General features: G+C 39.6%; 1 protein-coding gene across 1 annotated transcript in view; it reads right to left on the bottom strand.

The window, feature by feature from the left end:
* COL12A1 (collagen type XII alpha 1 chain) overlaps positions 1-15,191 on the bottom strand; it is a 124,788-nt gene that overhangs the window by 89,999 nt on the left and 19,598 nt on the right. The window contains exons 9-12 of the mRNA XM_081336546.1: positions 13,850-14,452; positions 9,722-9,994; positions 5,864-6,136; positions 2,960-3,232 (exon numbers count right to left, since the gene is read on the bottom strand). Of these exons, the coding sequence (XP_081192672.1) occupies positions 2,960-3,232; positions 5,864-6,136; positions 9,722-9,994; positions 13,850-14,452 (1,422 nt within the window). The remainder of the gene's footprint in view (positions 1-2,959; positions 3,233-5,863; positions 6,137-9,721; positions 9,995-13,849; positions 14,453-15,191) is intronic.

The following is a 15,191-nucleotide window of genomic DNA, read 5'->3' on the forward strand; positions in this document are numbered from 1 at the left end:
AAGTTATTACTATTTATCTAGACTATCAGAAGGCATTGTAATGATTGATATTTTTGAAGGTTACTTCTTGGGAGTTATTTTTTTTTTATTGAAAAGTTTTTCAATACATTTTATCTTTAACAAACTTCTTGGGAGTTATTATTGGTCTTTGAATTCTGCAAAGAAGCCACGTTACTACAAGTATACAATAAATAACCTAGGGAAAATATTGTTAGGGATCAGACAGATGGTGTGGGGCCAGGTAGGGAAAGGGCCTTGAAAGAAAAAGATGTTGAGAAGAATACAGTATAGCTGACAGAAAAAAAAATAAAGATAAAACATTTAAGATATAAACACATATTTTTAGTTTTAAGTAGAAACAAAGTCTGTAGCATACCAACATTTATTTATAAAGTCACAGATCTGTACTAGGACACAATCACTGTAAATTATTGTAGAAAAACCTAAGTTCAGAATGTAATGTTACTTATTTGCAGGGCTTTTTTTGTCATAGAATGCTCAGAACGGAGTTCCGGCACCTTTTTCTTTTACAAAAAAAGCACTGCTTATTTGTATAATAACTATTAAATTATTAACTTAAAAATAATATCTTGAACCTCTTGGTTCCACAAAGATACCTTATTTAAAAACTACAGAACCCAAGTGACAAGAGAAACGTTCACCAAGACCTGTATTCAATTCAATCTTTTTAAAAGAAAACATCAATTCAATGTTTTTAAAAGAAAACATGTCCTTGTCATTTGACATTATACCTCAAGGCAAATAAGCAGGCTCTTGGTATACCTCCTCTCTGTGAGAAAAAAACAGATTAATAACAGTAGCTCATCGAAACATTTAATTCTGAGCTAACAACTGGTTTCAACAATTGCTCTGTTTACCATTATGTTTATTTTTAGCCCCTGACCTATAAGTTTGGCTTTGAGTAAAAAATGAAAATTAAATGGAAGGCCTCAAGAGAAAGGACATAGAAGAAGAGGAAGGGTATAATCAGTTAAAAAATCCCCAATGTGTCAAAATTTGTACAGAATAAAATACAAAAGTAATGAAAAGCAGAAACTAGACAGAAAATCGTAAAGACAGCTTACATTAAAGACTATGTTACAACTGAAAATCCTTTTAACAGGGGTTAAATCCTGAATGGGCCTAAAGGAAATTGTATTCCATTGGTGAACCACTGGTCAATTTATGGTAAACCATCTGGAGTCTGCGGTTACTGGGATTTACGCCAATAATTATGAACTCACTAGACTCACTGATTTCCAACATTCACTGATTTTAATATTATATTTATTGCTTTGCTGTTTTACTCTTTTAATATGTTTTATCTGATTGCAAACTGCCCAAAGTTGCATGACTGCAAGATGGGTGGCATATACAGTTAAATAAACAAACAAACAAATAAGCAAGCTACCTTCCCACTTCAGCATAATCAACGTGTTTGCTTCAAAGAACGTGATGAGTCAGGTCACATCCATCAAGACCTTCACTGGATGCCACCCATACCTAACCCATCACAAGACCCTCACCTGACGTGACCTCCCCATCATAAGACCTAGTGACCACACAAAGCCCTTATAAATAGAGGAACACTGACACTGACATCCCCTAAATGCCTCTGAAGATATTACCTAGCTCTGGTAATGAAACATTTGGAAACCAACCCACAAGCAACAAGGCAACTATTCTTGCTCATTTCCCCCCCCAAAAAAATCTGTTTAATGATTTTGTTCTGTTACACACAATAAACTTGGTTCTTTCACCCCAACAAAAGCTGCCTGTTCTTAAGAATATTTAAGCTAGAATCTGCTCCATTTTTGTGCTATCTGAGATTAAGAGCAAAATGCTATCTTGATTTCTCTTGCAATCCACTTATCATTTTTGTTTGTACTTATTCAGAGTTCCAATCATTTTTTCTCATAAAACAATTCATGACAATAAACCTTCTCTAGAGCCCTTAGACTACTTGCAAAGCTTTCTCGTCTAGCTGAAGAAAAAACACATTCCACAGGGTGAACGTTATTTAAAAGCATGTACAGTAATTACACAATTAATCTCTTCTGTCGCTGATAAAGGCAAACTGAATGCCCAAGTAATGAGACACATTTTGATTACAGATGCTATCATAATGTAACCCTGTTAAGACATGGAAGTCATAAATAATAATGTTATGATAGATAATAGCCTTTAACCATATACTTAGAATTTGCATTCATGCGCTCTGTCATTCAGACTACATAATTATGTTAAGCAGAGATACTGTAGAGGGAGCATGATGAACTGGTGATGGTCAGAGGGGAAGAAGAGCAAAGGACATGGAATAGGAGCCAGATCTTCTTTGCTACATTTTCACTGTGTACCAAATACATTCTCTGAAAGTTCTCTACAATCAAACCTTATGCACAGTGAATAGCTGCTTTCCAGACGCAATAATTGACACTTCCTAAAAACTGAAATCCTCTTTGAGCTGCTGCAAAAAAATAATGTCTGAAACTGTACAGAAAAGAAGCCTGTTGCAATTATCTATTCAATTCAGGGCAAAAAAGGAATGCACAACAACAGCTGGATAAATTCAAACGCTGGGCTAAAACAAAAGGTTTCGGCAATCTTTCTTGAGCAAACTACTGAGATCTGATCCACCAATGACACTTTTATTCACTCAATAATAAAAACCATGTTTCGCAAGCCCACAGTTTTTTGTTGTTTTGAGTAAGTTCTTTATTTCTAGTATTTCAAGTATACTAGCAGCTGTACACATATATGCTCATTCAAATGTGAAATATGCATAGAATTACTGGAGAAGGGGAGATTTCCTATATTAGTTTTAGTTGGAATTGGCAACCCTACGGTTTCTTTTTGAGGGTGATCTATTCTTTCTTACGGAAAATGTCTTAATTCCTGTTTTTGTTTTCAGATAAATGGGGTAGTCTATCCCAACCGTAATATATCCAGGTGTTCTTACCTTCAAGCGTTTCTCCTTGTTCAGAAAGAGCCTCTCCTGCTCCAGATGCATAAAGGGCAGTTACTGACAAATCATATTTTGTTCCAGCTTCCAAGTTAGTGAGAACTGCACTGGTAGTGTCTCCCCTTATGGTTATCTCTTTAGGTTCACCTCCAATCACTGGAGTATATGTGACAAGATACTGCTGCACTTTGCCAGGTGCTGAATTCCAATTTAGTTTCAATGAGGATGTTGTAGCATCCGAAACTTTCAAATCTCTTGGTCTTCCAAGCACTATATAGGATAAATTAAAAAAGAAAAAACAAAACCTTAGGAGCAAACCAACAAAAACATTCCAAGAACAATTTTCTATCCTTAAGTTCTGTGAAATTAGGGCAAAAAAGGAATGCAAAACAATAGCTGGATAAATTCAAACGCTGGGCTAAACAAAAGGTTTCGGCAATCTTTCTTGAGCAAACTACTGAGATCTGATTCACCAATGATACTTTTATTCACTCAATTATAAAAACCATGTTTCGCAAGCCCACAGTTTTGTTTTGAGTAAGTTTTGAGTAAGTTCTTTATTTCTAGTATTTCAAGTATACTAGCAGCTGTACACATATATGCTCATTCAAATGTGAAATATGCATAGAATTACTGGAGACAGGGAGATTTCCTATATTAGTTTTAGTTGGAATTGGCAACCCTATGGTTTCTTTTTGAGGGTGATCTATTCTTCCTTATGGAAAATGTCTTAATTCCTGTTTTTGTTTTCAGATAAATGGGGTAGTCTATCCCAACCGTAATAAATCCAGGTGTTCTTACCTTCAAGCGTTTCTCCTTGTTCAGAAAGAGCCTCTCCTGCTCCAGATGCATAAAGGGCAGTTACTGACAAATCATATTTTGTTCCTGCTTCCAAGTTAGTGAGAACTGCACTGGTAGTGTCTCCCCTTACGGTTATCTCTTTAGGTTCACCTCCAATCACTGGAGTATACGTGATAAGATACTGCTGCACTTTCCCAGGTGCTGAATTCCAATTTAGTTTCAATGAGGATGTTGTAGCATCCGAAACTTTCAAATCTCTTGGTCTTCCAAGCACTGTATAGGATAAATTAAAAAAGAAAGAAAAACCTTAGGAGCAAACCAACAAAAACATTCCAAGAACAATTTTCTATCCTTAAGTTCTGTGAAATTAGGGCAAAAAAGGAATGCAAAACAATAGCTGGATAAATTCAAACGCTGGGCTAAACAAAAGGTTTCGGCAATCTTTCTTGAGCAAACTACTGAGATCTGATTCACCAATGATACTTTTATTCACTCAATTATAAAAACCATGTTTCACAAGCCCACAGTTTTTGTTTTGAGTAAGTTTTGAGTAAGTTCTTTATTTCTAGTATTTCAAGTATACTAGCAGCTGTACACATATATGCTCATTCAAATGTGAAATATGCATAGAATTACTGGAGACAGGGAGATTTCCTATATTAGTTTTAGTTGGAATTGGCAACCCTATGGTTTCTTTTTGAGGGTGATCTATTCTTCCTTATGGAAAATGTCTTAATTCCTGTTTTTGTTTTCAGATAAATGGGGTAGTCTATCCCAACCATAATAAATCCAGGTGTTCTTACCTTCAAGCGTTTCTCCTTGTTCAGAAAGAGCCTCTCCTGCTCCAGATGCATAAAGGGCAGTTACTGACAAATCATATTTTGTTCCTGCGTCCAAGTTAGTGAGAACTGCACTGGTAGTGTCTCCCCTTACGGTTATCTCTTTAGGTTCACCTCCAATCACTGGAGTATACGTGATAAGATACTGCTGCACTTTGCCAGGTGCTGAATTCCAATTTAGTTTCAATGAGGATGTTGTAGCATCCGAAACTTTCAAATCTCTTGGTCTTCCAAGCACTATATAGGATAAATTTAAAAAAGAAAAAACAAAACCTTAGGAGCAAACCAACAAAAACATTCCAAGAACAATTTTCTATCCTTAAGTTCTGTGAAATAGTGGTGAAATAAATTACTATGACACTATTATTTTTTTATAATACAATCAAACCTTTATTTAATGAACTAATTGGATGGGTGGGGAAACCACTATTCCCAAATGTTTTAAATCCCAAAGTCAATCATCTGCATTAATTGACATGATTTGTATAATAAGGTTATTACACAAACACATAAATTGATGTGTGATGTTAATTTGTATCATTTGCACAATCAGCTCATCACTGCAGACATGTTAAAATATAGAAAATTAAGATACATTTAAGTGTTTCATCTGGACTTTTATATTATTTTAGATAGAATTACCAAATGGAATTTTGGTACATGGTATCTGAAGTCTTTAAATGGGGTCTGCTAAATCAAGTTTTCCTGGATAAGCAAGAGATACCAGATAGCACTGGTATTTAGGGTCAGACAAACAATACAGTAATACATGAAAACCATAGCTATCTCAAGTATGGAATTAGGGCATGGGACATCATGACACAAACTCCAACTCTTCTGTACTTGTGTGCAGTGCCACAATGCAAGTGCACAGGGGGAAGTTTTATTATTTTGACATCGTTGTGGCTAGGGAATAAATATGCTGAAAGCTGCAGTTTTAGGGAGAAAGAAGATAAGAAATAGAGATCTGCTTGGCCACTGGAATGAAATTTAAGAAATACAGATATATATTATTGCTAAAAAAGAAGTGTGCCTCTACAAAGAACCTGGATTCAGAGATTGGTAAAGACATGTAGATATTTGTGCCTTAATATGCAATAATTAACACACTCAATATGAGACATGTCAAGCAATTATTCTGCATGCTGCCAATGAGCCAGTGAAATGTATCATAGCTTCCTGTTACAATGAAGATAGGCTAGTAGTCTTTTATTGCTATATCCTATATTAAAATGCATTTGACTGCAAAAGCAGGATGTACCTTCTTCAGTTTTTCCATGACCATCCAATGGATTTCCAACTCCAGACAAGTACTCAGCAGTTAAGGAAACTTCATATGTTGTATCAGGCATCAGATTATGTAGAGTGGTTGCCCTTTCATTTGCTGGGATGGTTACTTGTTTTGTTTCCCCACCAGTAACTGGTCTATATGCAAGTCTGTATCTGAGAACATTCCCTGGGGCTGGTGACCATCCAACTTTAAAACTATCCGTTGTTTCATCAGTTACTCTCAGGTTTCGTGGAGATCCTATGACTAAAAATATTTTTTCCAAAAAGCATAAATATTAGCCCTATGTTTTAATTCATCTCAAAATAAATAAACAAATACAATCTTGCTAGGTTATACGATTGTATCATTCTGTTCATGCTTTAACACTTTTTGTCAGTGCTATCTAATATGGACAGTACCCAACTATAGAATTACCTTCCCATGGAAGTTTAATTGGGGCTGTATCCAAATTGCTTATTTGCCCAGGAATTTTATACACTGGTCAGTTGTACTACAAAGAATACCTACTACATGCTAGACATGAGGAAAATAGAATGGATTGATTAAAGACTTTATAGCATTCTAAAAACCTAATAGTAAGATATATAAAGAGTATCAGCACGCAGGACTAATAAGGTGGAAAATGACGAAGAGGAGTGAATGTTCTGATAAAAATTTAATGTAAAATAGTTTCTATTATCATATGGGGTTATTTTTTCAAATTATCCTCATATTTTCTGTAGTCCTGTGAATTGCATTATCATAAACGATGCCCAAATACACACACACACACACACACACACACACACACACACACACACACAGAGAGAGAGAGAGAGAGAGGGGGGGGTAACAAGTGAAATGTATATCTTTAAAATAAGGAATTATACCCGAGAACTGTAAATATATGATATTAGGATCGTAATCCTCTTCTTTCTATTCACAGTCTAATTTAAAAATCTATTACTGTATGCATATTTATTTTATTGAGAAATGCATTTACTTCAAATAAATGCAGTTTCCTTGAAATAAATACATTATATATTGTTCTGTGTCTTTCTTCTGTTCATAAGGCAATGGGAAAGTTTGCTGCCATTTCTCATTTAGCTCGGGAGTTCATGGCTTCCATGACGGCCATGGACCTGTCGCAAATAATTTCAGGACCGACTCATGAGGGAGGCCACACCCCAGACTTGGTGTTCTTATCTGGACGGTGGCGTGATGATATTGGTGGGGGCTCCACAACCGTTATGACCCTGTCATGGACCGATCACCACCTCCTACGGCTAGACTTCCGCTTTGCCACCCCCCGCCGTGGGTACGCGGAGCCAACCAGATGGTACCGCCCCAGGCGCCTAATGGACCCTGATAGGTTCCAGGCAGCGCTTGGGAACCCACCTGCACTCCCTGCTCACAGCTCGGCGGATGCCATAGTGGAAGCCTGGGAAAGGGCAGCCACAGAGGCACTTGACCGAGTTGTACCCCTGCGGCCCCTGACCCGGCGCAGATCCCAGCGAGCTCCATGGTTCACCGCGGAGCTCCGGGAGATGAAGCGTCGGAGACGGGGCCTAGAGAGCCGTTGGAGATCCAGTCGATCCGAATCCGACCGGTTGCGACTAAGAATCCACACCAGGTCTTATCTCGCAGCGATGAGGGTGGCGAGATCCAATTACTTTTCCACCCTCATCGCGTCCGCAGATAATCGCCCGGCTGCCCTGTTCAGAGTGACTCGCTCCCTTCTGAACCAAGAGGTGAGGGAGAAACCCTTACAGGGTCGAGCCGAGGAATTCGGTCAATATCTGTTGGATAAAATCGCTCGGATTCGAACCGGCCTGGACTCCAACTGGGCAGAGTCTGAGGAACAGGACATGGGCAGTCTTGTCGACGTCATCTGGGAGGAATTTGATCCTGTGACTCCAAAGGAAGTGGACAGGATTATGAGGAGATTGAGCTCCTCCACATGCTTACTGGACCCGTGCCCTTCCTGGCTGGCTTATGCAGCTCGAGAGGGGACACGAGGCTGGTTTCAGGCGGTCATCTCTGCTTCTCTGAGTGAGGGTCACTTCCCCGCCTCCTTGAAGGAGGCGGTGGTGAGACCTCTCCTCAAGAAGCCCACCTTGGACCCAGCTTCATTGAATAACTTTCGTCCAGTCTCCAACCTTCGCTTCCTTGCGAAGGTTGTTGAGAGTGTGGTGGCGCATCAGCTTCCTCAGGTCCTGGAGGAAGCGGATTATCTAGACCCGTGCCAATCGGGTTTCAGGCCGGGCTACAGCACGGAGACGGCATTGGTCGCTCTGATGAATGATCTCTGGAGGGCCCGGGACAGGGGCCATTCCTCTGTCCTAGTCTTATTAGACCTTTTGGCGGCTTTCGATACCATCGACCATGGTATCTTGCTATGGCGCCTCAGGTGATTGGGAGTAGGAGGCACGGTTCTGCGGTGGTTCTCCTCCTTTCTCCTGGGACGCTCGCAGTCGGTGTTGGCAGGAGGACAGAGATCGACTCCGAGGCCTCTCGTTTGTGGAGTCCCTCAGGGGTCGGTCCTCTCGCCTCTCCTGTTCAACATCTACATGAAACCGCTAGGTGAGATCATTCGTGGTTTTGGAGTAGGGTACCATCAGTATGCTGATGACACACAGCTTTTCATCTCAACTCCAAACAACATCAGTGATACCCTCGACGTGATGTCCCGTTGCCTGGAAGCGGTTCGGGAATGGATGGGGAGGAACAGGCTTCAACTTAACCCGGACAAGACTGAATGGCTGTACATACCGGCATGCCAGGATACTCAGAACATTCCATCCCTTAACATCGGGGGTGAGTTATTACCCCCTGTTGATAGGGCCCGCAACCTGGGTGTCCTCCTATCCTTGGAAGATCACATAGGAGCTGTGACCAAGGGGGCCTTCACTCGGGTTCGACTGGTGCGCCAACTACGACCTTATCTGGACCTGGATGCCTTACGTACAGTCACCATGCACTTGTGACCTCTCGCCTTGACTACTGTAACGCTCTCTACATGGGGCTGCCCTTGAGAGCCACTCGGAAGCTTCAGCTGGTGCAGAGTGCAGCTGCACGAACACTTTTGGGGGCCTCCCGATACTCCCATATCACACCTCTCCTCCGTGAGCTGCACTGGCTTCCGGTTGCCTTCCGAGTAAAATTCAAGGTGCTAACAATGACATACAAAGCCCTACATGGCATGGGTCCGGATTACCTACGGGAGCACCTTCTGCCAACGTCAACACCCCTCCGTCCTGTGCACTCCCACAGAGAGGGCCTCCTCAGGGTGCCACCGCTCAAAGAATGCCGGCTGGTGGCCCCCAGGGGGAGGGCATTCTCAGTGGGTGCGCCAACCCTCTGGAACTGCTTGCCTACCGAAATCCGGATGGCCCCCGACCTTCGCACCTTCCGGCGCGACTTAAAAACTTACCTGTTCCAGCAGTCCGGCCTGGCCTGATAGCTCTTAATAGGGGTTTCATTTATTTTTACTATTGTTTTTTACTATTGTTTAACTGTATACCTACCTTGCTCTGTACACCGCCCCGAGTCCCTCGGGAGAAGGGCGGTATAAAAAAACAAACAAACAAACAAACAAACAAACAAACAAACAAACAAACAAACAAACAAACAAACAAATAAATAAATAAATAAATAAATAAATAAATAGATTTCTCCTCATATGACCTGTCAGCTATTATCTGGACATAATAAAATTGGATTCATACATAATTAACTTTCAACTGCTGGTTTTGTTCAGGAGCAGCCACCGTAATTTGGTAACAAACATTTGGATCTCTATGTTAGGGTTAAGAGAGAAGAACAGAATCGAGGCAATAGGAATGATACCTTCTAAAGTTGTTTCATTCCCATCCAGTGGAGGTCCATCACCATCTTCATATTCTGCAATCACACTGACAGAATATGTAGTTTTTGGTAGTAATTTAGTAAGGATTGTGTTAGTCACTGGAGCACGTACAGAAACACTGACTTCCTCTCCACCAAGAGCCTCTTTATACTTGATAAGGTAAAACAAAACATTTTCTCCTGCTGGAGACCAGGTAAGTTTGAAGCTGTTAGAAGTCACTTCAGAAAATTCCAAGTTCCTTGCAGGTAAACGAGCTGTTAAAAAATAACAGTTTAGTAAGCAAAGCACGGTTAGATAAATGTTTTAAATTCCAGCGAGGAAAATCTTGATTTCTCTATGTAGTAAAATCTATATGGGGAAAAATGTGATTTCTCTATGCAGTAAAGTCTTGTTGAGCTTGCTTGTTGCTTGCTAAGCTACCCATACCTTAAATAAAAACATATATCTGAGTAATCTTACTCTAAAAAAATAGCAATTCAACACTTTTTTCCCAGCTAGTATGCGTCATGTATACTAACTAGACCAGGGATAGGCAACCTTGGCTCTTTTATGACTCGTGGACTTTAACTCCCAGAATTCCTGAGCCAGCTATGTTGGCTCAGGAATTCTGGGAGTTGAAGTCCACGAGTCATAAAAGAGCCAAGGTTGCCTACCCCTGAACTAGACAATAACCACAGCATGACCTTTGAGCAGTGAAAAAAACAAAAACAAAGAGTTACATTAAAGCAAGTATCAGCTAAAACTCAGTTAAAACACAAACTACTGGATATAATACACTAATGCCAGAGATCCCCATTTAATATCCCACTCATTGCGTGGAGGAAAAGCCAAGTCTTCATAATCATCTACTTAATTAAGTACCTATTAAAACAGAGGTGATGCATTCAATACATTTAACCAACTGATATGCAGACTTCAGAAATATTCCATTCAATTTTTCAGGAAAAGAAGACAGAGTACAGTAATATTTATTGTGGAAGAGGCACAACATACTTTACTTAAATAAATAACAGCAACCCCGCTCCCACCCCACAAAACTCCAAGTCTTTGAAACCAACAGTAGCCCAGTAATGAAGAATCAAACCAGCTGGCACAGTGCTAATGTGAATTCTATAGTACCATTCTGATCTCAAATCAAAGCAGATAATAGCTTTAAAAAGTAGCAATTTAATTGAAGGAGGAGGCCAGGGTGAAGAGTTGCTTCTTTCATCCGCACATCTCTATCTAGTATCTGACGTTTATCCAACTCTTTTGGGGAAAAGCATTGGGCAGGCAACAAACAAAGGAGGAAAAACTGTAATCCAGAGCTTGCTGTACTGTCACCTGGCTAGGTGACTTTGGCAACTAAGCCTGTAGATTGTAGAATAACAAAGTTGAAAGGAGCATTTAGGGCACCAAGTCCAACCTTTTATTCAGTGCCAAGGATAAAATTTAAAGCATTCCCAATAGATGGCTGACTATTCTGTACACGAACACCTAGAGGGGAAGGTGAGCAGATTACTTCCCTGAGTGAATACTTTCACTGTCAAACTATTCCTACTGCCTTCTAGAAACTTAAAACATAATACTCCACACCCTGCTCTCTGGAACGCAAAGAACAGGTATAGAGGTATTTACTTTATTTTGTGTGATATGCCTTCCAGAATTTAGAGGATGCTGCTATATTAACTTCCCTCACACAGTCTTCTTTTTTCAAGACTAAGTGCCCCTAGCTCTTTCAGTCTGTTTTCTAGTCTCCTGATAATTCTCCTTACCTTTCTGAACCCAATTTCAGTTCCCTTGAATCTTTAAAATGGAGTGCCCAGAATTAGGCAAAATACCCAAACAGAGGTTTGGCCAAAGTAGAATAAAACAGAATGTTTGTAACCTATCAATTGAAAGCTATACTTTAGCTGAGGCAACCTGAAACCGCATTTGTCTTTTGGCTGTCGGTTCACACCACAGTTGTCACATCTACTGCACAGGCAACATTAATCACAACTTACGTGTTTATTTCACTTATATGTCTCCAAATCAACCATAGACTCATGCTGCTTTATAATAACAGTCAGCAATAAGAACAGCCAGAGAACAGAACCAAAGTTAAAACATCCACAATAAAGTATAAAATAAAAATAGAACTAAGCTACTTATCAAAATGCAAAAAATGCACAAATATAATAAAAATACCAATTTTAATACTATTTAAAGTCTATCTTCGTTGTCAAAATCACCACCAGTCAATTGCAAAAGGCAGTTTTACTTGGAACAGCTTCCATCCTGTATTGATACCTTTATTTAATACCAACAAACATCCACCATGTCTATCCTAGCTCTTTGAAAAGAACTCAACAGGTGGATAAAAATGCCAAATCCAGTCTAAACATCTGACTGCGCAATGAACCAATAATAATAATTTACTTGGAACAGCATAAATTAAATTAAAATTAAAAATTATTCTATTTGTTTTTTTCTAACGATAGTATCTTGGATCCTATTAAATCTGCATCGTGGGGTGGACTCTTCCGCTCATAGGACATTCCTTCCAATTGAAGGGAAATAATATAAACTGACTTTCCCAAAATGAGCCTTTTAGGTATGTCAGACTAGAGCTAACATACCGAAATTAGTCCCTGCTGGTTTTTATGGCAAAGATCCACTGAGTTAAGAAGACTGAAATCTTTTTTTTTTTTTTTTGCACATGATCAGGCAAAGTGGAGAATTTGACACTTGTATACACAATCCAATTCTACTTAGGAATAGGCGTTCAAATCTTAACTTCTTCAAGGAGGCATCAAGCAGCCGCAAGGAGGCCTTGCAAATGCCAGTAGCTGCCTCACGCTGGCACCCCTCATCAGGAGTGAGAAGAAGGAGATGGCAAAGGTCAGCTGCAGGCCAGCCAAGGGGGTTGGGGTGACAGAGAGATAGTCAGGTTGGAGGGGTTGAAATGCACGCTGTGCTTGCAAATGCAGGCAGGCTGCCAAGCGCCCAAATTTTGATCACTTGACCATAGAAACAATGCAGCAGATTTGACTTCAAGGACCAGCCGTAACTACGATTTGTTCAGTGTAGGTTGCTCTATTAATTTTTTCCCCTTTCCTTTCCATGCTTAATTTCTGACTCTTTTAAATGATACCACTCAATATTTCAAAAACATTACTGGCTGAAATAGAATGTTTTCCCCATTTTTATTTATGGATTGGGTTAATTATTTGTATCAAAAAGTGGTTTAGAACATTGGTGGAGCAGTGGGCTAATGCCTCCTTAAGTAACACCAGCTGCCTGCAATTAGTGCAGGTTCGCATCCCACCAGGCTCAAGGTTGACTCAGCCTTCCATCCTTCCGAGGTAGGTAAAATGAGGACCCAGATTGTTGGGGGCAATTAAGCTGACTTTGTAATAATGCCGCTTGGGGTGTGTGTGAAAGCCCTAATAAGCAGGCATATACATAGAATGAAGGCTACTGCTAAGCTTGTAAGCCGCCCTGAGTCTTCGGAGAAGGACGGGATATAAATAGAATTAAAATAAATAAATAAAAACACATAAAATGTACTCCCTCGTTTCCTGGTCATTCAATGATAACAGGAAATATCCACTGTCAATCATCATGGCTATCCATAATCTAGTGGTGTCCCATGATTTAACTCTTCCCATGAAACCTTCTATCCTTTTGCTACAATCACAGTCCTGCTTTTCAAGTCCATATTATGTAACTCCTCCCTGTATTGGTTGGGAACATATATGATTGCACATAAGTAATTTTCACCATAGCTCCATATGGCTTTTAAGTTTTTATCTGGCAATGACTTTCACCCATTTCTAGAAAAAGAAACAAACCTAAAACAAGTCATGTGTTATTTTAGGTTTATTTATCAAAGAAACACGATCAGAGGTCCCTGCCAGAAAGCGCCTTAAACTTTAAACAAAATGTTGGTGAGCTATATAGGGATGTGGAAAGTATCCAATACATATGATCACATCATGTTCACAACAGTCCATGAACCGTGCTTTCAGCGGTCATTTCCCTTAAAGTAGCAGTAAATCATACTGCTATTATTTGAAGATAAATACTTCAGATAAATACTTCAGAAAGTATTTTCATCACGTTTCTACATGGAAAGAGCGACCTACCTTTTTTTTTAATCTCTTCAAGTTCCTGTTCAATTTGCAAACAGAGGGACTGTGTAAGTTCAAATGATATTCTTTGAAAAGCATCAAAATCTTCCACAGTGTAGACATGGGTATCTGCAGGCGGTGTAGCAATTGCTTCCAACTCAGACCGCACAGCATCCTTAACACCAACTGCAAATATTTCTACATTTGTGTTCCTCAGTTTTATGGCTGGGTCTTTAAAAGCATCGGATGATTTTCCATCCGTAATAAGAATCATGACTCTTGCAACGTTTGGTCTTGCACCCCTGCTCGGGATGAGGACTTTTTCTCTTACGTAAGTCATAGCTTTGCCTGTGTTTGTAGATCCACCTCTGTACGGGAAGGTATTAATAGCTCGAATTACATCTTCAATTTTGTTGTATCTGTTCAAAGGAAATTCCGTATATGGATCCCTGCTGTACTGCACAAGGCTTATTTGGACTTTTTCAGGTGAAATCTCAAAGCTTTTAACTAACACTTCTAAAAATGCTTTTACTTTAGCAAAGTTGGCAATACCAATACTGTAGGAGCCATCAATCAAAAGCACAATATCCGCTTTTACATCTATTCCTTGTGCGCATTCTGTAAAAAGAAATATGGGTATTTAGTATTGATATATAGCAACATTTGTTTCTTTCACCTGGCTTTTAACCGACAACAATGTTTTTTCTAGCTCTTCATATGTCACTTGTACTCCATTAATATTACAGTGCTACTGTAAATACGTATTTGACATGTTAACCACCTTGATTTTTCTGGAAAGCAGCGGTATGTAATTGTTGCTGTTAGTTAGAAAGTAAGAACTCTTAAATTATCTGAAGCACAGGTAGTCCTCAACTTATGCCACAATTGGGATCAAAATTTCTGTTGCTAATCATGCTAGTTTTTGAAAGAGTCGCACCCAATTTTTCAACACTTTTTGCCACAGTTGTTAAGCGAAATCACTGCAGTTGTTAAGTGAATCACATGGAACTTCCCCCACTGATTTTGCTTGTCATAGCTGGGAAGGTAAAATGGCAGCCACATGGCCCTGGGATGCTGCAATGTCATAAATACATGCCATTTTCCAAGCACTTGGATTTTGATCACATGGTGATGGGTATACTGTGATAGTCATAAGCCACTGTTTTCAGTGCCATTGTAGCTTTGTACAGTCATTAAACAAATGGTTGTAAGTCGAGGACAACCTGCATCTATATATTCTAGCATCCTGTTTCCAACAGTGCAAAATGAAATCAATGGAGGGGAAAAAACCAAAGAGAAAATATCACAGGCTGTATGAAAGAAATTCACAAGAGAACCAGCACAGCTCAACTGCTAG

Source organism: Vipera berus (assembly GCF_964194415.1).
Source record: "Vipera berus genome assembly, chromosome: 1".
Classification (NCBI taxonomy): Eukaryota; Metazoa; Chordata; class Lepidosauria; order Squamata; family Viperidae; genus Vipera; species Vipera berus.